The sequence below is a fragment of the Solanum pennellii genome, chromosome 6, assembly GCF_001406875.1.
Source record: "Solanum pennellii chromosome 6, SPENNV200".
Taxonomy (NCBI): Eukaryota; Viridiplantae; Streptophyta; class Magnoliopsida; order Solanales; family Solanaceae; genus Solanum; species Solanum pennellii.
Window position 1 is genome coordinate 30022394 of NC_028642.1, and position 25379 is coordinate 30047772.

The window sequence follows — 25379 nt, forward strand, 5'->3', positions numbered from 1 at the left end:
AAGAAAGCAAGAGCTCCCTCTAAACCCCATTCTTGTGATTGAGTTATTTGATGTTTGGGGTATTGAATTTATGGGTCCTTTTGTTAGTTCGCATGAATGAAGTACATTTTAGTAGCGGTTGATTATGTATCTAAATGGGTGGAAGCTATCGCCCTCGCAAATAATGAAGGGAAGAGTGTCACTGCGTTCTTAAAAAAGAATATATTCTCTCGTTTTGGCACCCCAAGGGCAATTATTAGTGATGGGGTCTCCCACTTTTGCAACAGATTGTTCAAGGGATTATTTGAGAAATATGGGGTTCGCCATAATGTGTCCACTCCTTACCATCCTCAAACTAGTGGGCAAGTTGAAGTGTCAAATAGGGAGATCAAACATATATTGTCAAAAACAGTGAATACTAGTAGAACGGATTGGTCAAGGAGGCTTGATGATGCTCTTTGGGCCTACCGGACAGCGTATAAGACTCCCATAGGTATGTCCCCATACCAACTTGTATATGGGAAATATTTTCATCTTCCGGTTGAATTAGAGCATAAAGCCATGTGGGCTATGAAGAAGTTTAAAATGGATTGGAATGAAACTGCAAAACAACGGTTAACTGGGTTGAATGAACTCGATGAATTTTGCCTGAAAGCTTATGAAAGCTCAGCCCTCTACAAATAAAATATGAAAAAATACCATGACCTAAAAATTGAAAAACAAGAGTTTATGGTTGAGGATTTGGTGCTTTTATTCAATCTAGGTTGCGCTTGTTTCCGGGCAAGCTCCAAATGGATTGGTCCTTACTTGGTTACCCTATTCCCTCATAGAGCAGTTGAGTTGGATACTAAGGAGGGTGTGTGGTTCAAGGTGAATGTACAACGCATAAAAATCTATTTCGGGCATGCTGAATCAGCAAATGAAGTAATTGAGGCATACCATCTTGATGAAGTTTGAGTAATCAAGTGTCTTCAGTCGTGCCGCGACGTTAAATCAGGCGCTTGTTGGGAGGCAACCCAATACTTATATTTTATTTCTAGCAATGGTAGAATTTTCTACTAATGGGTTTTAAATTTGCAGGCACATCACCAGGAAATTCTGCAAAAAATCACACTACAACAGTCACTGATGGACACATCGATGGACCGTCACGCATGCGACGGACCGTCGCATGAATCTGTCGTGCCAGGTACGTCTTTCATTTATTTTCAAAACTAGGGCACACGTGACGGAACCAATGACAGACCATTGCATCTGCGACGGACCATCCTCGGGGACTCATTCCGTCATTAATGAGCGTACCCGACCCGACCCGACCCGGTTGGGGGAAATTTGAAAATTGGTAACATTTAAAAAACCCACCCCTTCATTTCACCCATTTCCTTCCCTCTTTCTCCCATTTCCCTCACATTTCCACTTCCAACTTCCTACCTCCCTTCTCTATCAACCGATCTCTTCCCCAAATTCCCCAATTCCGGATATCTCACTTTTACTGGTCGGAGTCTGCTGCTGTGGTTCAATTCTTGATCACCAAGTACCTTCCTCGCTTGTTTTTCTCAAATTCTCACGTATTTTTCTTTGATTTCTACCCATTTACATTGCATTTTTGTTTATCAATAAGTATTAGCCTATTTCTTATTGATGGGTCTTCATTCTTTGATCCAATTTTGTCTGACCTAGGTTGAGGATCCTCAAATTGTATTGTTAAAACTCTAGAAATAGGTGCTTTAGCATTGCTAGTTTACTAGGTATTTGGGTTAGAAACATATAGGTTATCACTAAGTATTCAATGTGAGTCACAGAAGATGAATGTGGAATCCTCAGTTCTGTAAATGAATGACAGAACAAGATCCTGATGACGGACCGTCATACCCACGATGGACCGTCATAGGGTCCGTTCCAACACCCCCAACACCTCGCTTCCAACTTTCTCCAAGTGTCCACCAATAGACACATGCGATGGACCGTCGTTCCCACGATGGTTCGTCCTGCACAACTGTTCTGGTTGTCAGAGACCCTATTCTAAGGGTCTCCCACCTTTTTCTAAGTGTCCTCTTACGGACATCTACGACGGACCGTCATACCCGCGACGGTCCGTCCTGCAACCCTATTCCTAAGGGTCTCCAACTTTTTCCAAGTGTCCTTTTACGGACATCTATGACGGACCGTCATACCCACGACGGTCCATCCTGCACAACCGTCATGACGGTCAGAGACCCATCTCCTGAGGGTCTCCATACTTTTGCTAAGTGTCCTCTGACGGACATCTACGACGGACCGTCATACTCTCGACGGACTCTCGACGGTCCGTCCTGCACAACCGTCATGACGATCAGAGACCCTTGTCCTAAGGGTCTCTATTTTTTCCAAGTGTCCTCTGACGGACATCTCCGATGGACCGTCATACACTCGATGGTCCGTCCTGCACAACCGTCGTGATGGTCTGAGACCCCTCTCGTAAGGGTCTCCTTACTTTCTTTTAAGTACCCCACGACAGACATCGATGACGGACCGTCATTGTCACGACGGTCCGTCCTGCTTAGCCATCATATTTGTCAGAGACTTTCCTTCAAAGGTCTCCACATCAACATAGTTGAAGTAAGACATGACGGACCCCATGATGGTCCGTCGTACTCACGACGAGCCGTCACGTGGTCTGTCATGTTTCACTATTACTGCAGAAAAGTCATTACAGCTTAGCTCGTATATTTATTTTTTGTCATTTTTGCTCGTCTTGTTTGCTTCTTCTCGTACTAATCTTAATTATTTACAGGTACTATCTCTAATGGCATTAAAACATGATCGAGTTTACGCACGTGGGCGTTCAAAGTCTGTCGCCCCGTCTGCCTGCCTGGTCATTGGCTCTGATGATGAGCATGATCCCGAGTAAGTGCCCCCAAGCACTGCCACTCCATCATGAGCTGCACGGGCTACCAGAGCTACGCCCAAAAAGGTGGCGTCCGGCGTAGTCACTGCCTCCAAGTCTGATGAGGAGCGCATACTGACCGGCACGCCCTCTGGGTCAGCTACACATGAAGAAGGAGAGTCTGGCTCCTTAGGAGTTTCGTGGTCGGAGAAAGACTCCGGGTCTGCCGAAGTCCCTGCCCCCGCCACATCTGCACAGTCTGCCTCGTCTAATGAGGCTGACAGTTCTGATTCCACCCTAAGCTCACCGACTCGTGCTCTCACCCCGGTTGCCGACCATCCCAACCGGTGGTGTGTCGATTGGAAATATCAAGTGTATTCAGATGCCAAGTTTCTGAATGATAAAGGCATCATGACACGGACCCTTACACTGGAGAGGTGAGTCCTTACGGGAAGTCTCCCCACCATGCTAGAGATCCACAATCTCTTCACTAGACACCGGCTGGAGTGGACAGCTCGTTCTTTGGGCCATTATAGTGAGTAGTTGGTCCGAGAGTTCTACGCCTCTTACGTGGCTACTCTCAGATCACAGATAGATAGGCAGGCTGCCCCTACCAAACAGGCCCCACTTGAGCATGTCCGAGTACGTGGCATTAAGGTCAATATCTCCCTACCCACCATCCGTCGGTATCTATATGGCGAGGATGTTGATGCCAACAAGACCACTCTCACCGCCGAGTTCGACTATCGGTGGCAAATTATAAAAGATGGCAATTCTTGCGTGAGCCATCGCTGAGAGAGACCACCAAGAGGTGGATGGCCCTGCACTTGTCTGTTGATGGAGCGGGTGCCGATTGGGTAACGAAGCCGAAGGGAGCCATCAAGAAGGCTAACTTGACCTTCACGGCTAAGTTCTTATGGTTGATTGTCCACCACTGCCTTTCCCCCATGGCCGCTGATAATATAGTCACATGGGATCATACAGTTCTGATGGCGGAGATGATAGTCGGGTTTGAGGTGGACTTCGCTTGGTTTCTACAGGCGGTCATGCACGAGAGGGCTTTCAAGGTCACAACTACATACCCTTTTCCGTGCATGATATTTTCCTTATGAAGGTCCGCAAGTGTGCCCATCTGGCACATTGATCAGCTCAAGACTCCGCTGGGCACTGTTGATATCGGCCTCATCAGGGATGAGGCCAATGAGTTGGCTCCACGCAGAGGGTCCCGTCTAGAGTTGCCTTCACTTGGTGAAAATATGGCTGATATGGTAACACATTCTCGCACAGCTATGCAGGCTGCTTCTGAAACCACTGACACTACCCCGGTCGAGTCTATCACGGGTAGTAGCACTGCCCCGAGCTCCTCTCGCTCAGCCCCTTTCCCCGCTCTGGTCCCGCTTGCTAGGGTCCAGAAACTAGAGGCACAGATGGCTACACTTCTGCATCACATCCAGCCGTGGATGCAGAGGTCTATTGCTGAGACAGAAGAGCACTTGGAGCGTAAAATGGTCCAGCACACATAGCGGAAGATTGCTGAGGTTCATCAGCTCTTGGATGCTTTTGAGTTGTGGGTGATAGCCCGGCAAGCTCCACGGGTGGATGTGTTGACCCTTCATGCTGCGGTCGAGAGTCTGCGAGCGGACATTGATATGATCCTAGAGGCTAGGGTTCCTGAGTCTGAGGCCCCTTCTGCAGAGCCTGCTGAGGACACAGTGATGGCAGCCTTATTCACCACTTCTGAGATTCCACCACCTCCTCCTCGAGAGCATGCCAAGAGGCGCAAGGGTCGAGAGGAGGATAAGCTAGAGCATGGAAGAAGGAGTGTCGTGAGATGGAGGCTGCGAGGAAAGCCTCGCTTGCTGATGAGGAGGCGCATCAGATTAGGGTTGTAGAGTCAGCTGCTGGGGCATCTAGCTCCAGAGATGTGGCGATAGCGTGCTAATAGTGTTGTTGCTAATGAGGACACTACTGAGGGTGTCCAGACTACAGAGGTAGTGGGTTTCGGGGAACCAGACCCACCAGCTTGCTGATCGTTGGCGCTTTGCGCCTCAGGTTTGCTTCACCTACCACTCTCGTATTTCAATTTTTTCTATGCATTGGGGACAATTGCATATATTTTTGTTGGGTTGGGGGGGGGTAAATGGAAAGTGAGTGCTAGGATGAAGTCTGAGTAGCCCAATTCACTCTCCTCTTTTGGGGTTTTCTTGCCTGTGTTCTTTTTCCCCAAGAGACTGATTATTTTTATTGTTGAACCGACATGTCTATATCTTGTGTACATAGTTTAAACTCTGAAGCATGATGACTAAAATGATATCCTGATGAAATGAGAATGATGCATGACTAGGCATAGTAATTGATAAATGTGTGGCTCTAAGCATGACATAAAGATACACCACTGCATGACCCTAAGTCTAAATTTCGAACTAGGTGTCTGATAATATGGTAGAGTAATGAGATTTCAAGTGAGTGTGAGGAAGATTCGAATAGTCCACTATTTAAACTGAGCTAGAACTTGCCTTGTTAGTCCTGCTAAAAGTAAGTTGTAATAGACAATTAGGAAAGGATCATATGCCCTTGTTCAATATAGCCAATTTTTAGCCTAAATAAAAAAAACGAATGAAATTAATCCCTCTTTGATCCAAATGATTTGAGCTTAAAATTGACCTTTCTTTTTCACCCCAACTGATCTTTTCTGAGAATAATGTGTTGGCCCTGGTCCCTCCTTGGACATGTGCACCTCATCTTATGCCAAAAGCATAAGTTGAGGGTGGCTAATGCAGTAAAAAAACTTTTTATGGCCCTGACCCAACTTTGGGTATTGTGTACTTTGACTCATGGCAAAGCCATGAGTTGAGGGTTGCTATTATGAGGAATGCTCTGGAAAGTGGGGTCGAAAGAACAAAGAGAGATAAAGAACAAAAGTAAAGTGACTCTAGAACTAGTTGAAAGAAAAGTGAAATAAAAAAAGTACAATAAATACAAGCACGAAAAGAAGAGAGTCACTTACACAAATGAAGAAAGAAGGGAAAATAGCAAGGTGAACGAATATGAGAAATTGGGCGAAATGAAATGATAAAAAGTGGTATGTGTAGTAGATATGTCAAGGAGGGCAAAAAGTCACTAAAGTATACCTAAATATACCCTTCCTGACCCTGAGCCTATGTTACAAGCTAAGAAAGTCCTATCGTGATCCTAAGAGTTGTATAGCGAACTTAGAGCAGTGAAAATAAGGCAAGCTTATGGCAATATGTATGAGTTAGTTGTGAATTTTTTCTGAGAGTGAATGTTGAAAAGTAATTTTTATACTCAAACTGAACTCATTGTGTGAAAAATGAGGATGTTGTTTTGAAGTGAGGACACTAGTTGCAATATTGGAAATATTATCACCTCGGTGAGAAATTGAAGAGGATAGGTGTCAGTGCGTGGTGAGTCTGTGTCATGGTCTGATTCCACATAATTCAATCCTTACAGTGATGACATGCATAAACATGATAAGACTGATCGGGATGGATAGCCAAATGATTGCGAAAGCTAAAACATGGATACTATTGTACAAAAATTCTGTAGTGAGTCATAGTGCGTCGCTTGAGGACAAACAACAAATTTGAGTTGAGGGTGTTGATATACCGTGGTTTCACGATATTTTTAATGCTTTTTCCTTAAGTTTAGTGTGTGTTCAAAAGCCTTTTTGTATTGATTTTTATGTAAGTTTCTCTTTATTTGCAGGAAATCTGTCTAAAGATGAACGCGGAAGTTTTTGAGCAAGAAATGCAGAAAAATTACCACCTACGGAGCTTGTGACGGTCCGTTGAGCTTGCGACAGTCCATAGGTGGCAACATAGTGAAGCTGCTGAAGGAAGATGGCGAAGTCTGACCAAGTGTGGGATTACGGAAGCTCATGACGGACCGTCATAGCCACGACGGTCCGTCCTGCTGATTCGTCGTGATGATCACGGAAGTAGTCCGAGTACCATAACACTTAAACGGACCGTCGTGCTTGAAACGGTCTGTCATACCTGTTCGTCGAGGGTAATGAAGAAAGCAGAAGAAGGATTTGTAAGGTATAGGATGACGGAGGCCATGACGGCCCGTCGTGACTACGGCGGCTCGTCACGACGTCCGTTGACCCAGCCGCGTTTTGACAGATTTTCAGCAATTAGAGTCCTTCTTTTATTAGGTTTTTGTTTTTTATAAATAGTTCGAAAAACCTCGTTTTTTGGGTTAGACTCTCATATAGTTATATTCTCTTATGTCAGACTCTTTGTGAGTAGACTCTGTGATTGTTAGACTTTTGGAGAATCTTTAGTCTTCGATTAATTTCAGTAATTGATAAACTTTTTTTGGAATTGATTGTTGGTGAGTTTGTTTATTAATCAAGTGAACTCCTGGATTTTATTCTTTATCATTGAAGTAAGTGCATGAATTCTTATATTACATATATGAATATTGTGATTATGACTATGGGTAACTAAACTCCATAACTAGGGTTGTGGGAACCATGGGTAAATAATAAGATAAAATCTAACTAAAAAAACGATTCTAGAATAGTGTCTTGCATGTATTGATATTCTTTCGTTTAGAAGTCTTTTTAACGGATGGCCAACGTTAGAACTCGCCTTAATGCTACTTGCCGGACCAAGGAGGTAGATAATAGGAAAAGAATTATCAACATATATTTAGTGTATACTATCTAATAGGCTAGTATTGATTGGTACAAGGTAATAACTTAGTCAAATATGGAATACAATGCTTAATATGTGGTATAAGTAAGGGTTAGTATGGCAACACACGTAGCCAGACCAAGGTGCGGAGTGAAATTTTCTAGATGCCGGACCAAGGATTTAGAAATACATAACTTATCACTTTGCATGCAATATAATAGGAAAGAATTGTTATAGTTAGAATTATCAAGGGGGAACACTTAAACCCTAGTTCTTTTATTAATTGATTAAACTCCAAGGTTTGATTCTGTTAGTTGGTTACTTTAATTTAGTTAGTTATCTTTATTAATTTAGAAATAAAAACCCCCCTTTTATTGTCTTTTGTTTTCTAAGGAAATAATTGACTAAATAATAGTAATAATAGATTGAAGTTTAAGTCTGAACTATTTTCCTCGTGGGAACGATCCCAACCTCATTAGTTGGGTTCTTTACTTGATACGACCGCTTTACTTCTTATTTGAGAAGTAAGTTTGAGAGTATCAACTTTGAAAAAGGTTCATATCATAAGTAACCGGTTGCAAACGACCTATAGTCGGCAAAAGTCTTATGCCGATCATAGGAGAAGGGATTTGGAGTTTGACGAAGGTGATAAGGTGTATTTGAAGATTTCACCAATGAAAGGGGTGGTTAGATTTTGCAAGAAAGGGAAATTGAGTCCTCGTTATGTGATTCCCTATGAAATCTTGTAAAGGGTTGGTAAGGTTGCTTATGAATTGAAACTTCCTAGTGAATTGACTTAGGTTCATCCGGTTTGCTATGTTTCTATGTTGAAAAAATATATCGGTGATCACGAGTCCATTCTTCCAATTGAGGGTCTTGGTTTCAAGGATAACCTCTCTTATGAGGAAGTTCCGGTTCAAATTCTTGATACACAAGTCAAAAAGTTGAGAAATAAAGAAGTGGTTTCCGTAAAGGTGTTATGGAAAAATCATCTAGTTGAGGGTGCAACATGGGAGACCGAGGTCGACATGAAGTCTCGTTACCCTCAGCTTTTTTAGTATTAAGGTTAGTCATTCTTTTTAATAATATAAATATGATTAGGAATTGAAGTTTCTTGATTTTTGCGTGAAGTTTTGCACATTATGCATTTTTGAAAGAACTTACAGTGAAGTTACTGTAGTATTGCTCTTAAAAAAAACTTGAAATTTTGCTTTTTGCTTGTTTTGAGTTATATTGTGCATTTTGATATGGTGAGTCTTCATGAAATGATAGGTAGCATGTTGTTAAGTTGAACTTTGTGCTAATAGACTCATGTAATGTATGTTGAGCTCATAAGTATTGTGAGAAGGATATGTCGCATGATAAAGTGTTTTGAGCCTTATGTGTAGTAATATAATTTTTGATATTTTCCTTGTTGAAATGACATTTATGTTGAATTGATATTGTTGATTGGTTGGGCTGCTAGTCTTGAGTCTATTCCTTCCTTCAAAGGAGTTTTGGTGTCATTTGGGGACGAATGTTCCTAGGGGGGATAATGTATCACCTTCAAAATGCAAGACTCGTTGTAAAGACTAACATAGGTGTCATAAAGTCAAAACACTATTTCTAAGTCCATTTTTATGAATATAGGTCATTTAGGAGGTTTAAGAACCAAAATGTTTGGGAAGTTGGTTCAAAGGGATGTTAGTGTGCCTTAGACTTTTTGACTAACTTTTAGGAGTTAGAAATGCACGAAAATTGGTGGAGAGGTAGCTAATAGGTGTTTGAGTTGTTCCATGGTTGAAACGTCTGGGTACGACTCCCCAAGGACCACCTAAGGGCCCTTGAGTAGGACCCCTGTGGTTTAATGCAGCACTGCCTGGCAGTGTAAATCTACGGGGCAGAAGACAACCCGTGTGTGGATCAACGGGGCGTCGATTCCATCGTCGTCCCACACTTAGGCTGGTGATGAAGGTCCCTTCAACTGCATAGTCTCTGGACTTATCGACGGAGTGCAGGGATGAAGGCTACGGTCCGTGTGTGGATCGACGGAGCGTCGATGCCACCATCATCCTACACTTAGACAAATTGGAGGAAGCCCTCTCCTACAAAGTCTCTGACCGAGACGACAGAGTGCAGGACGGAGGGGGGGTTGTCCGTCGACTCACAGACGGACCGTCGATCGGGGTCTCATCTATGAGAGTCGAGTTTCATTACCGAATTCTAAATGATTTCATTTAATTAATTAAGTGGTTTAGGGGTTAGTTGGGGATTAAAGAGAGACTAATTAAGTTAATTAAGCCCCATTATAAATACCTTCGACCCTCATTAACCTAAAGGCAACTCTCAAATAAACTCTCTTCCTTCTCTCTTCTTTCTCTCTCTAATTGGAAGACTCCATAGAAGCTTACCTTGGGAGGTGAATTGGGGGCTGAAAAAGGGTGGATTCATCTTCAGTTCTCAACAAAACATTAAGGTATGGGTTCTATTCACCTTTGAGATTCTTTCCTCAAAGGGTTCCTTCAAAATAGATTTTAAAAAGTTGAGTTTTCTTATGGGTTTCATTCGATTACGAAATTGAAGTTATGGATTGAGTTGTTAATGAATTCTTAGGGTTATATTGATTAGATCAACATCTAATTCAAATTGTTTAGGGTAATTGTTGATGGTTTGGTCTAAATTGAAGAATATGATCCTCTAACCCTAACCCTAGGTAGTGATCTTGACCTAATTGTATTGTCATCATTCAATTGAATTGGCTGTTGAATAAATTACTTCCTATGGTGTTATTATGATTAAATTAACATGAATTATAGGCCTATCATGCTAATTCTTGAGATGTGATTTAGGTTATGAATTACAATGTGAAATTAGCCTATGTAGCTTGTCTCAACTTGTGATCTAAAGTTGAATTGTGTTCTAGAGATGCAATTGGCCTTTTTATCTTATTGGTTATCATTGTGTAATGATGTTACTCCCCAAGTTGGGTTGAGTTATGGGTTGATGGTAAGACATTGATGATAGACTATGAGGAAGACTTGGTAAGTCTTAGAATCTCTATCTTTACTTCCAATTGTGATTAATTGTTGTTCAGTCATGATATTACAGTGGAGTATGCTTTATACTAGGATTATAGGGTGGTATGATGTTGAATTGAAATGTCTTGACCATGTTGTGAGGTTGATTAAGGTGTATGTTATATAAGGATGGTGAAAACTATCAATGTGCCTTAATATGCTATGATATGTTAATGTGTTAACCTCACTTATATGAATTGTGATGAAAGGACTTATACTCATACAATTATTATTGAGCTATTGATGATGATGATTATACAAGGGGTAGACCCTGTGGCCTAAATTAAGTTATGATTCATAATTAAAGGCTTAAAGACATTTCAAAAAGGGTCTCTAGCTTAGCACCGAGTGAACTAGATAGAGGAGTGTCCTTTCCCACATAGGGAAGGTAGGAATACTACATTACTCTCGAGATTGGAGACTATAATGCATGGCGCATAAAGAGGTCCCAACAAAATCTCCTAGTACTTGAACTATGTTGCCCCCATAGGAATACTAGCTAGTGGATCCACGTAGTTGCTACGTTTCATGTTTTGGTACTACCTTGTCAAGTAGTCCGCCTTCTTTCGGTGTAGGGTTTTATGACACCGGATTCCACACTAGCTCATGTGGTCTATGTCAGTTAGGGCAAGATGTTCCCAAAAGGTCAAACGAATTAAAGGACTTGAACTCTAACTTGGATAACCTAAAGGGTCTAGCTTAGTCTAGGTAGGGGTATGGGACTCTACCTAGACATTGCACTAGTTAGACTTGAAGGGAGTCTTAAGAGGAGGTTCTTATATATGTTTATGTTATGACAATATATAATGTATATATGATGACCATACCACATTGTTGATATTATATGTTGATTAGTTCATTTATGTATATGTCTTGGATTATAATGATCATATGTGATGAAATGCAAGCCTAAATGTCATGATATGTAAAATTTGACATTGGTCATGTTTTCTTGTTGAGGATAGCTGATTGAGTAAGGTTATGGGGTTTTGCTTGGTCATTGCACTTGTTGATTTAATAAGGACTTGCGAGTAGTTGTCTTTCTTATGATGATATGTTTAACTCTAATTCATTCTTGTGATATTGTTCCTTGATGTTAGGGTTATAATAAATCATGGTTTTCAAGTATGTTGGGATAATTATTACTTGTATGATAGTAAGCATGTTGGTTGATTGATATGACTTACTTGACTTTGCATTAAGTCCCTAAAGGGGTAAAATGGCATGTTTTGACTAAAAAGTCCCTTTTCGCATGTTTTGCTTGTGTATGTGCATAAGATATCATACTTAGTACATGTGGTGTACTAACCCCATTTTCCTCCCTTTTCCCAAACATTTTAGGTTCCGGACGTTGAAGATTTTGGGAGGCGACATGGTTGAAGGCTTGGATTCTTCCTTTCATCCAAGTAGGGTAGGTCCTCAACTTTTGAGGGCAATGCCATCCTCTAGCTTTGGATTTTGTTATGATATTATTGACTCTATCATTCCTTTCATTGTTATTTGAATATTGTACTTTCGTATGACTTATACATGGTCATGTTGAATTGATGTAAGGGCTATGCCCATATTGTGATATCCGTTTTAGATGGTATGAGATGATGCAATCGTTGAGACTATTTCTATATTTTTATATATGTATGTGCAATAAAAGTAGAAGGCTATGTAACCTTCCTATATGAAGGGTCTATCTATACTCGATATGAATATATATTATGTGTATGTAGAGGTCTATGTAAACCTCCAAGTAGTGATAATGAAAGTTTTAAATTTTTCTGCATTTTTCAACCTATGAATGAAATGACATGAGACTAAGAGGCTAGTCTTAGTCCTTGAAAAGGACGATGAAGCCAGTTACATCTAGGGGGTAAACCCGGATTTGACATAGGGAGTGTGTCTACTCGACAGGGGGAAGAAATTGTCGACACTAGTGTATGGTTTGTCATTACCAAAAAGGGGGAAATGTTATTTATGATTTTAATGATTTGACAAACCCAGGGACCTGGTCCATAGTGCGATATATTCTCTCCACTACCAGGCTGGAAAAAGTACAAACAGTTGGTGCACAGTCTCCAACTGATGATTTGACAAACTCAGGGACCTTGTAAAGGGACCTGGTCCATAGTGCGACACACTCTCTACTGCCAGGTTAGAAAAAGTACAGTTGGTTGGTGCATAGTCTCCAACTATGGCAGAAAGGGAAGAAACTTCGACCAATGGTATGGTCTCAAAGGTTGTGACTATTCTTCATTAACCTAATGTCCAATAGTCATAACCTCGGTTTTTGCAACTTAAAAAAACTTTGAAGAACTCTTGCAAACGCTAATACTCAAGTGAAGATTCATCCTCAAGATCAAACTTGAACTAGATAAAGCTGCAAGCTTAGTGGTCTTAGGATTAATTCTTCTAAACATATGTTGTAAATCCGATCCTACATCTATAAAAGATTCAGATAGTCGTTTGGTGTAAACGTCTAAATTATTAGAGTTAACTAATTTAGTGGGCAGTATTGTATCCGCTTAGAAAAATTCTAAGTTGTCCAGGGGTGATAACTTAGTGGGCAGTGTTGTATTTGCTTAGGCTCTTCAAGTAATAGGGTGATTACTTGATCGTGAGATTAATAAACTTTTTCTCACATTGATTGTAACTGGGTTCACTTTTGCTTAAGAAAGATTAGTGAAGCAGTTGAAAATCTGTGCAACAGGTCGTGGTTTACTCCCTTGAGCAAGGATGTTTTCACGTAAACTGCTTGTGTTTTATTATTGTTGTTACTTACTTTGTGATATCTTTCTTGTTCAATCAAGGGATCTGGTATGTTGACTGGTAGTGGACGTACACAATTTATCAAAAGCATCTAGTAACTCTAAATTGTTCTAACAAAAATTATTCTTGGAAATATCCAAGTTCTGATCATTAAATTGATCTTAGCTAAAGCCACTCATCGAATAATACAACAAATAATTTGTATCAGCTAAGAATAATGAACCTTCTATCATGTGTGCAAACGGTTCCAAAAGATATTCCATCTAAAAAACTTATTGATTTATCAATAATAAATTATTGCTAAGTTGTTTCTGTAACAGTTTGATTTTCTAAAATATTGGAGAGTTGAGAAACACTCATATTAGGAGTTATTCCTTTAACATGTTGATAATTTTTCTTTCAAGAAGTTTTGAACTTAATTATACCAACATTTAAGAGACTGTACTCAAATAAAGAAATAAAGGGAGGGGGGCTGGATGTGACAAGAAGGACAACTAAGATATTAATAAGAAAAACACCATTAAAAATCTATGTTTGAGTGAACAGTACATGAGAAACACTTTTGAGGAGTTATTTCACACCCTTGATCCTATGATTATATTCTAAAGCTTCAATTTCAAGTCCATATTTTGATCATTATCTTCTTTAACATTTTAAAATATGAAAGGCTTATCGAATTTATTGATTAAAGGCTTTGTGAATTTAAGTAGGTCCAACTCCTTATCTTTGTACACTTGACCCCTTAATGTGATTCTTCGATCATTGAATGGAAAATAGCATGACCATATGCTCTTGAAGCAAATTGAGAGTGATCTTGTTTGAAATCTAACTTGAAATGTGCCGTTGTTGACACAAGGTAACCTGCAAATTAAATAATATAACTTATTGACACAATTTATAAGATGCATTTGTTATACATACATACATACATACATACATACATACATACATATATATATATATATATATATATATATACACACACACACACACACAAACTAACGTCTGGACACATGCAACGTATCTCACACAAAAAGTATAGATGACATGAATCATAGTAAGTATACAATTAACAATTTAAAATTAATTTCAATCTATACAAACTTTGTCTAAAATTATCTAAGATTATTTTTAGTGTGTATGCGCGTGCGTGCATGCGTGTGTATGCACGCGTTCATTGAGATGAATGAGATTCATCAACTGTTATGCAGAAGTCTCGTGTTTGAACCCTAAGAATGATTAACTTATAGTCAAGCGTTCTTACCCTTAGCAATAGACTATCCGCAAGAAAATTTAAATTAATTCCGTTTGTATTATTCATATATACCAAATTGGCCTGATTGGACGCACCCTGAAATTTTAATCAAATAGTTCTGATTTGAGCTTGATCCTTTGACTATATTTTAAAGCTTCAATTCCAAGTTCATATTTATATCGTCATCTTCTTCAACATTTTAAAATGAAGGGCTTATCTAGTTTCTTGATTAAAGGCTTTGTGAAATTAACTGGGTCCAACTCCTTTGAATGTGATTCTTTTGTCATTGAAGGGAAAATAGCATGACCCCTTAGAATTTATTAATTGTGTAGAAGATGAAATGAATACATTATCATGTGGATTAAACGTGCAACACACGTTCCTGGAGACTAGTGTATTTGTATACGTTAAGGATGGACATTATCGTGTAATTAGTTAATTGTTTTAGATTATCGTAATATGGTGATTCATGGGAACGAACAAGTCATACCATAAAACAGACTAAAACTTGCCATTATTATATATTATGACAAGTATTAGATTAAATACTTGGAGATTATGAATATCAATGCTTGCTCACATTATCACTAATTCATTATCTTGTGGCAGACTCGTGTTGTACAAACAATTCAACCTAACTAGGGTCTATTACCCTACTGAAATTTCGGAACATAAGTTTCAGGATTCTCAACAAATAATGTTGTTGGACTAATCATGTGTAGTTGTTCACTTTCCATTTATCGATGGTTCCGTTTGATACTAGTTAATACAAGTCATATGTGTTGATGCCTCAAAAACCATATCCTTGTCTTTAATAACCATATTTGTGGTCGCGATTGTTAATCACCATCAATTACAATTTCTACGTACCATCTTGTTCATAACATTTTAGCTTCCGAAGCATATTTGTGGTTGTTTTAGCCTTACACGTCTTGTGGGTGAGAGGAGCAATGTTGAAAAAGAAGGCCGGTACATCGATAAACTGAAAAACAAGATTGTAAAACTAGTCCACAAGTCAGCAGAAGAAAAAAGAGTGATAACTGAAGCTAAACGTGGAGAAGATCTTCTTACCGCTAAGGAGATAGCTGCAAAATGTCGGGCCACTGGAAGTTCTCCGAAGAAACCAGTCCTTGGATGTTTCTGAAGTGGAAAGTATTAGATTTGTATCATTGGTTATAAAAGTCGTATAGTGAACTTTGTGGATTGAGAATTTCTTTGCATTAGAAACATTGTGTGCTGATGCCTTGTGGAATCTATTGCTTTCGTTATTACGATGCATAACACAATTTATTCGAGTGTATATAAAAACTAGTGAAAATTATCTCTGAAATTGTATTGATAGAAACCTACTACATTAGCAATGTGGCCAACTCCAAAAGAAGCCCCTTATTTCAAAATAATTGAAATTAGACACTAAAAATGAATCCCTTATTACAAGGTTCTTGTGTGCTTACCGTGATTGTCATATTACTGCAGAAAGATATAACTGCAGACTGCAGTATCATGCTTAAGGGGAAACTATACAATAACAATTTAATAGGAAGTAATTTATCCCTAAAGATGATTATGTAAATGACTCATATGACATTGATCACATCACTTTTATGCTGAACTCACCAGATAACGTACAATTCGTCAAATCCATTTGCAGCAGACATGTGATCTTCAAAGTCGTGTTGTGCTTGAAACATATCATCATCTACTATTTCATTGTCAACCCCTTCACTCATAAATAAATCATGCATGAAAGCATCTGAGAACTCTATATTGTTTTAACAAACATTTTCTTGGAAAGATCTGAGTTCTGATCATTAAATTGATCTTAGCTAAAGCCACTCATCGAATAATACAGCAAGTAATCTGTATCTGCTAAGAATGATGAACCTTCTATCACGTGCGCAAACGAGTCCAAACTAGAATTTCTGGAAGGAGAAGATACTCCATCTAAATTTTCTGCTTTTTTGGCAACTTTCTTTAGATAGATTATCTGTTCGTCCAGCCAAATGTTGTGCTATCCGAGACCACCTATTTTTACATAACCTTTTTAGATAATAGATCTCAAGATAAACGATTATTCTTCAAATACTAAAGGTAAATTAAATAATAGGCACCTCGGTGCATGAAGCCTCCTATGCTCACATAGAATCTAGGAAGAGCCACACCCCAAGTGGGTGTAACGTGGACAACCTACCCAAGCATCCGACTTATTTATCGGCTCGTTTATCAATATTACAACTTACAACACTTTCCTTTGTTAAGTTTGTACATATTAGTGCTATATAGTGAGGAGGTGGATGTTCTGAAAGTCCACCGTAGTTTGGCAAAAAGGGCATTCGATACGCCTTCTAAATATCTGAAACCTTGTCCCCCTTCTTCTTTAGGGAGCTACAAGCTTATCCCATGCCACCTTATGCTTACCTTACACCTTCTGCAGTTTTATTCCCTCTGTTTCCATTGGATAAGTTCTTTTCTCAATTTTTGATACCATCACAGATGAAGTTAATTCTATCTCAAAATTCTTTAAACTTGATCCAAGAAGGCTACAGTACTTCCAATTAAATTTTATGACTGTACATCAATCCGTAGCAGCCCTGTATCTAATTGTAACGAGCTTAATGTTGTCATGAGAAACTTGGAACTGTTTATCAAAAATATAAAGTTGTGTTATGTGTTTATACATGTGTAATCATCTAACTACTTGCATTGCTACCACAACCTGGGAAGGAACCTGAGAGGCATTGGTAACACATCCATGCGAAGAGACACAACAACAGCTCACTGCGATCCCTAGTGTAGTTTGAAAGAGAGCATCGCATCATGAATTTAATAAGACCTTTTTCACCGCGCTTTTATAGTATATGCTGAAAATACTAACAACTACGTAGTTCAAAAAAACATAACTTATCACAAAGTAGAGAGTAGCTTGATTTTCAGCCAAAACAAACACGCCCTGCTGGTTGATTTGGTGGAAGAACATGATGAAAATAAAATGCTAAATATCCTATTTCATGATTAACTTAAGAAAATGATAACAAGAGTAGTACTGCACCATGACACTTGACCATATATGTTATCACACTCAAATGGTAGATTTACCACCAAATTCGAGATTCAGACGGTCAGACCTATACCAATTTTCACTCATTCTTTTATCAAGTTGATTGGAGATTAAGACATGACATAGCATAACAAAGTCAAACGAGCAGTAAACCACCAAAAATGAGAATGTCTATGCAAACAAACATTATTCAGTTCAGGATGAAAAAAGGAACACAAATTTGTCTAGTATCTCATCTTTTGAACAAAAAAACATATATAGCTAAAACAAGCTATCTCTTAATCTTCAGCAATGAGATGAAAACTACCTCCATCGACTCAAAAGAAGTAATGCATTTTGTCTTGGATTATCACTTGCACTTGAGAGAAGTTTTGATCCCGTTAATTATACCTTTGATGATTCCATTTGCATTTTTGGCTGACTCTATAGTGTGCGTTTTATTTTGGAAGGGTTTCACCAACATTTGCAACCCAATAGTCACAAGCGATCCACCACAGAATCCATTATCATTACTATCTTGAAAAGAATCGGGCACAATTGCAATTCCACATGGAAAGAGAGCCACACTAGAAGGGTCCCCTATTTTCTTCACCATATTCATTGCTAGTGAATCCATTCTTGCATATACTACAAGGGATCCTGTTGCGTCCGTGAAAGTATCTTGCAAGATCATCATGTTATTTTGATTAGTACTGGTGCCATGCGCCTACAAGTCCAAACCAACATAATATTTTATTTATAAATCAACGATTAGTCAAAAAGAACTGATACTGTCATGTTTTTCAAAAATACAATAATCAATCACTCACATTAGCTTGAAAAACAGAGATGTTATTATCAATGTTGTGATCCTTGGGAATGTAGACCACTAGTTTCATGAAATCACCAATATTGGAGAAGACATCCCATTGACTCCTCGTTCGTTCATTTATAAGGAATTCAAACAAGCGTTGATGTTTCACGGGCAACCAGATGGTCTTTGTGGCACTCAACACTATACCATTAGGTTCACCGAGGTCACTGATATTATTTCTCTTCATCAATTTAACATCTTTACCCTTTGCTAATTGAACTATTTGCCATTGGTGAGTTGTTCCACAAACCCCTGCGCAGAAGTTGTGAGTCATGCGTTGCGCCAACTTTCCTACATTTTTCTCACCATTTAAACCAACTGCCACAAATAAAACCTCATCAGAATCCAAAATTCTTGTTAGTAATCAAAAGTTTAAACAAATGGAACAATAATGGGACATGCATGGTCACCTTTGGGGTCACTGAATAACCTCATTGATCCCAAAAACATATATTGCCTTTGCAAAGTAGCCATCCACCTTTGTGCGCCAAAACCAAGACCAGACCTGACCATAGGGCGATACAGATGGTGGACAACATTTTCATTATACTTCATGTGCTCGATCCAAGTTACCTGAAAATATTACATCAATTTTACAAGACCACTAAATGAATTAGTATACTCATGAAAACTAACGCACAAAATACAGCCCAAGAAAGGTGTGTAATATCAACCATCTGCTGTGGAGATGAGAGAAATATACATCAAAGTAACTTATGTATTAGAAATAAAAATAAAAATGTATTACTTCCATACAAAGATCATAAATTCGTAAATTCAAGATATATAATACCCCTCGATAATCTCATTTCTAATGGTCAGTTATACTAATCATTCTAACAAAAGGTGTTGCATTATGAAATTAGATGATAGTGTAATTTCAGGAATTATAGAATCATTTTCAAGCATGAAATCCCAATATAAGGTTAGAATTATTAGGATACCACTTTTAAAGTATCTGTTATGATCTCAATCTAGCTAATAAAAATGTTGTCAGGATTCAAACTGTATAAGCCATTAACAGAGAAATTAAAAGATTGGAGGGCCGAGATTTATTTCATTTAAATAAAGCTCAAGGGACGAGATCATGTCACATGAAAAGACGGTTATATATACACATCACTTAGGAGAGAGAAGGCCAACTAAAATCTGGTAAATTCCAATTCCTTCCTCTGTTCTTCTCTCTCCCAAATTCCTTTCTCTTCTCATCAATTTATATTTGATTCTCTCCTCTTCTTTTTTCTTCTGCAGATTCTATCTCTAGTGGAGTTCACTGTTGACTTGCTTTCTTTTAATAGATAGTATTTCTTGTTTATTTGAAATTAATATTTTTCTTTCAATCTATAACATAAAAAACTTGTTGTGCTGATTGTTTAAATTTTGTAATTGGATTTTGATCTCGATTGACATCATAACATTATCCTACTTGGGGCATGTTCTTACCAGGAAAGGTATAGCTACTGATCCTCCCAAATTAGAGCCATTGTCGAGTGACACAGACCAAAAACACTCAAAGCACTTGGAGGATTCACTGGTTTACTGGCTACTACAGGAAGTATGTTGTTAATTATAGTACTATCAATAGGCCCCTCACTGATTTGTTAAAAAAGGATGCACCTTCAAATGAGATCTAGAGGCAGTAATAGCATTTGAAACCCTTAAGACAGCTATGAGCACCACACATGTGCTCGCACTTCCTAACTATTCACGGGAGTTGGTCGTTGAGACTGATGCTAATATCATGGAGGCATTGGTCCAATACTTATGCAGAAGGGAAGACAAATTGCTTATTTTAGAAAGATGTTGGCACCCAACCACCGAGGGAAGTCTATTTATGAGAAGAAGTACATGGCTTTGTTAAGTGTTGTGGATAAGTGGAGACACTATCTACTGTTCAAGCACTTCATGGTGCAGATTGACCATCATTGCTTAAAATATGTGCAGTAATAAAAGGTAAGCTCGGCTATTCATAAGAAGGATTTAACCAAGCTGTTAGGGCTTGATTACGAGGTTCAATACAAGAAAGGTGCAGATAATAAAGTAGTTGATGCCTTGTCTAGGAAACAAGAAGGGATGGATCCTTTGGATGATCAAAATTTAGTGGTCATAAGTAGGAGTGGCAAACGAGCAGTCGAGTCGAATATGAATCGATCAAAAAATGAATAAAATAAAAGTGGGTAAGTTCTCCGACTCGACTCATATTTTAAATGGATAAAAACGAGTTACCCAATGGATAATATGGATAATCATATTTACCTATACTATATTAGAGATCTTGTTTAAAGATTTAAGAGAAAAAAAAAGATTAATTTTTTTTATCACTTCACTCCACCCCCTACCAGCCCCAGCCCCAACCTCCCAAAAAATGTAACAAAAATAGAAATAAAAATCCACCCAACCCCTACCCCCTCCCCCCCCACACACACACACATCCCATCCAAAAAACTACTAAATTTTTTCATTAAATTTTTCTTTAAAAAAAATTACCACACCATCCCCCTACCCCCACCCACATCCCCTAAAATATGTGTACTACTCGTTTTTTACCAATTTTTAAATGAGTTGGATACCCAATTCATTTAAAATGGATAATATAAATGGATATCCATATTATTTACCCATTTTGCCACCCTTAATCGTAAGCAATTGCACCCCAACTTGGATACAAAAGATTATTGGGAGTTATATAGAGGATGCTCATGTCCAAGACATTCTTACACTACTAGCAGTAAATTCCCATGGACCCAATTTATTGAACTACTCAGCTGGAATATTACGGAACAAGGACAAGATATATGTAGGATCTCACGGGACTCTCTGACAACAACACATTTTTTCATTTCGTGACACTCCCTTAGTGGTCATTCAGATAGGTAAATTGAAAAGGCGATAACAACTCTCTATTGGCCAAAGATAAAGGTTATGGTTAAAGATTATGATTTCAGTTGTAATGTATGTCATAAGAATAAGGATGATGATGCAATTTATTCGGGATTGTTGCAACCCTTATTCCAAATCAAGCATGATGTCATATTAGTGGTCATTCATATAGGTAAATTGAAAAGGCGATAACAACTCTTCTATTGGCCAAAGATAAAGGTTATGGTTAAAGATTATGATTTCAGTTGTAATGTATGTCATAAGAATAAGGATGATAATGCAATTTATTCGGGATTGTTGCAACCCTTATTCCAAATCAAGCATGATGTCATATTAGACGGACTTTGTGGAAGGTCTTCCCAAGTCTAAGGATGTCATATTAGTGGTGGTTGACAAATTTAATTAGTATGCCCACTTCATATAGCACTATCACACCTATATACTACTGCTACGGTTGCTTGTATCTTTAGTAAAAGGATACATAGCCTATGTGGCACTCTAGAATCTATTGTGATTGGTAGGACAAAGTGATTCTAAGCAATTTTTGGTGAGTTTTATTCAACTTACTGGGCACTCAACTCAATTATGGTTCTGACTATCACCCTTAAAGTGATGGTACAACACAAAGGGTTAACAAGGGCTAGCTGGGAAAACTACTTAAGATGCATGGTGGTAAACAAGCCTAACCCGTGGAAATAATGGCTATTTTTGCTGAATTGTGGTATATTACTAATTTTCATACAGGGTTGAAGTGTATCCCTTTTAAAGCTCTTTATGGGTATACACCCCCTCAGCTATGTATCAGACCTTTATTAGAAAATGTAGTGCAAACTTTTGAAGATGTGATCATACAGAGGCAACAAATTTTTACAATATCTCAAGGATAACTTACATGCATCTCAAGCCAAGATGAAGTAATTTGTTGATTATAGAAGGATTGATAGAGAGTTTGCAGTTGGTGATTTAGTATATTTGAAGTTCTATCCATACAGACAAACATCACTAGTACTAAGAAGGAACCTTAAGCGCAACTCTAAACACTATGGTCCCTATCTGGTTATTACTAAGATTGGTAATGTGGCTTACAAACTAGTATTAATTACTACTTGAATCTAAGGTCCACCCTGTTTTCCATGTCCCATTACTCAAAAAGAAAGTGGGCAATAATGTAGTGGTTGTGGTTCAGTCATCACTGCCTAACACTGAAGTTGATGGTCAGTTCATCGTGTTGCCATTCTACAGAGGCAAATAGTTAAGCAGAACAATCTTATTTCTATAAAGGTGTTAGTTAGTTCAATGGTCAAACCTTCCTCCTGAAGATGCTACATGGGAGAGGGGGAGTTGGGGGGGAGGGGTATGTTATGATACCAACCCTAGCTAATAAAATGTTGTTATAATCAAGATTTGAACTCGGAAAAGAAAGCCACTAACAGGAAAAATAAAAGACTGAAGGGTCAAGATTTATTTCATTTAAATAAAGTTCAAGGAACGAGATTGTGCCACATGGATGGATGGTTATATATGTACACATCATCACATAGGAGAGAGAAGGCTAACTGAAATTTGTTGATTTCAGTCAAATTTCTTTCTCTTCTCATCTAACGAAATCTGGTTCTCTCCTCATCTTTTTCTTCTGCAGATTTTATCACTAATTGAGCTCACTATTGACTTGTTTTTTTTAATATATAGTATTTCTTGTTCATTAGAGTTCAATATTTCTGTTTCGACATATAACAGAACATTGACCCAAAAAACTTGTTGTGTTGATTGTTTAAATTATGTAATTGGATTTTGATCTCGATTGAGGTCATAACATTATCCTACTGAATACTTCTCAAAACACGCCAAGGACAAACAGTTGTCAAGAGAAGAAATACTTCAAACCCTAAATAATGAATGAGGCGACAGCCCGACAATATCCACCAAAATAGAGCAAAACATTATTGTGTGTCTACAGACCTTACTTTTAAAAAATAAATCAATAAAAAGAAAATCAATGCAAACTAAGCAAAATAGATCATTAAATTTAGAGAAACTTTGGAGGTCTACATGGGAAGCAAAATGAAAAGACAGTTCAAGTTTAATTACCTTTGAGTAACCATTAAGCAGATCTTGCACAACACAGCCAGAAGGAAACCTCTGACAATTCCTAATTTCACATTGTTTTGCACCCTTTTTTATTAAGTCAACGGACACATCCACTATAACCCAAATACCTTCCGCGTATTGGTGACAGTAGCGCAAAAATGTTATTTCTCGAACAGAAACCAAATTAGAAATCATTTGTATTTCAGTGTTAATCTGCAAATCAATACTTTCAAACTCTTAGTGCATGGAATAATAGGATAAATGAGATGCCTAACTTCTTAGAAAAATAATAAATAATGATATATAAAAAAAAAAAAAAAGGAAATACCCATTGTAGAATACCACTCTTGCTTCCACCTATACCATTTGAAATCACATCAACAGTAGATGTTTTTCCAATAATGCATGGGAACATCTTCACCCATAGATTCTACATGTAGAAAAACATATACATTGCAAAAATCAAATAAATCTGTTAAACATAAGAAAAGGGGAAGAAAAGCACTGACTATAAGATGGAGAACTTATGTACCTTATTCATCAATATCTCCATTAAAGTCGGACTATTATTAATCATGGTACAAGATACTCTTGTGGCTTCCGTTCTGAAATCTCTAAATTTCATGCAATTAAACTGGGTGAATAATGGCGCATATTCCTCAACATTTAATGTCTCTACACTTCCATCCAAGCTTTTGACCCAGAGAGTTTCATCAATCATGGCCAACTTTAGCAGCTCATTCATGGCAGCCAAAGAATGATTCATCAACACCATTTTATCATACTCCATTTCCTCCACTATTTCAACCAATGAAACTGATCAATATAAAAACTTCTACTACTTATGATAATTATTATTAATATAAGATAAGCTTGAATAAAAAACATGGTTTAATTCGAATGTATTTGAAGTCTAGACGTAATTTTCATTATTATTGGTGACACAAGATGCAAATTTGTTTGAGGCCTAGAAATATAGACTAGAATCACACAAAATAAATAATTAAGAGATTGTAAGCTTTTTATCAAATACTTAAGTCTCTATTCTTGAGATTTAAAATCATAAAACCATGTACGTTTTATTATTATTATTATTGAATGTAAGCAAAAAGACCTCAAGCATTACTGGGAAAAGATAAAAAAGAATTTCAATATTCACTAAAAATACATTGAAACTTATAAACGAACCAACAAAAGAGAACTAGATCAATTCCATAAAAAAAAAAATTCAAAACATGGATTATTCCAATTCATTGACTTTATGTAATTTAGACTCATAATAAATGAGTTTATTAAAAGACAAAATACATTTTTATCCAAATATTTTTTATTTGTGAATCTCAAAATATTGTTTTATCATAGAATTTTTAATCTTATATTAAAGTTTCTTAGAAAAAATTCAATGATATCACAAAAGCTCCATTCATAAATTTGCAGGGTGTATAATTATAGCATAAAGTTACAAACCAACAAAATATTAGAGGAAACAACCCCGGGGAAGAGCCACCAACATCTAGCTATCGTTTGCTCTAAGTTCCAATTAATGTACTTTTGTCAAATAATTCTAAGTTAACACCCAGTGTTTGGTCCCAAGTTTTCCCAAAGATATGTGACTATTTCAAAAATATGATTTATACCTATAAATTTTAAAAATTACTAAAAATATCCACAGATTTGTATTATCTATTTATAATGAATATGTTCCATCCAAAACGACCTTATAACATAATTGACAATAATCAACAACAACAAAATAATTACATGGGCAAGAACAATACATTGATGCATATTAGTTTGATTCGGTTATAAATTACAATATATTAAAAAAAGTTGTTCCTTTTTCTCAATATATATATATATATATGATGTGTATTATTTTTTATAAAATATAAAAATTTGGGATAATTTTTTAAAGTTCTCAAA

At 37.6% G+C, this 25379-nt stretch overlaps 2 protein-coding genes across 2 annotated transcripts in view; one reads left to right on the top strand and one right to left on the bottom strand.

Annotated features, from left to right (window-relative positions):
- LOC107022243 (remorin-like) overlaps positions 1–15721 on the top strand; it is a 35311-nt gene extending 19590 nt beyond the window's left edge. Inside the window, exon 4 of the mRNA XM_015222914.1 lies at positions 15521–15721. Coding sequence (XP_015078400.1) covers positions 15521–15721 — 201 coding nt within the window. The remainder of the gene's footprint in view (positions 1–15520) is intronic.
- A 174-nt stretch (positions 15722–15895) lies between these two features.
- LOC107022244 (homeobox-leucine zipper protein ANTHOCYANINLESS 2-like) lies at positions 15896–24246 on the bottom strand. Its single transcript, XM_015222915.1, has 9 exons — positions 23989–24246; positions 23785–23886; positions 23457–23669; positions 18946–19061; positions 18445–18841; positions 18026–18341; positions 16195–16297; positions 16032–16095; positions 15896–15901 (listed from the first exon to the last, which is right to left on the bottom strand). Exons 1-9 carry the CDS (start codon positions 24244–24246, stop codon positions 15896–15898), a joined length of 1575 nt encoding a protein of 524 aa, XP_015078401.1.
- Positions 24247–25379: the final 1133 nt, after the last annotated feature.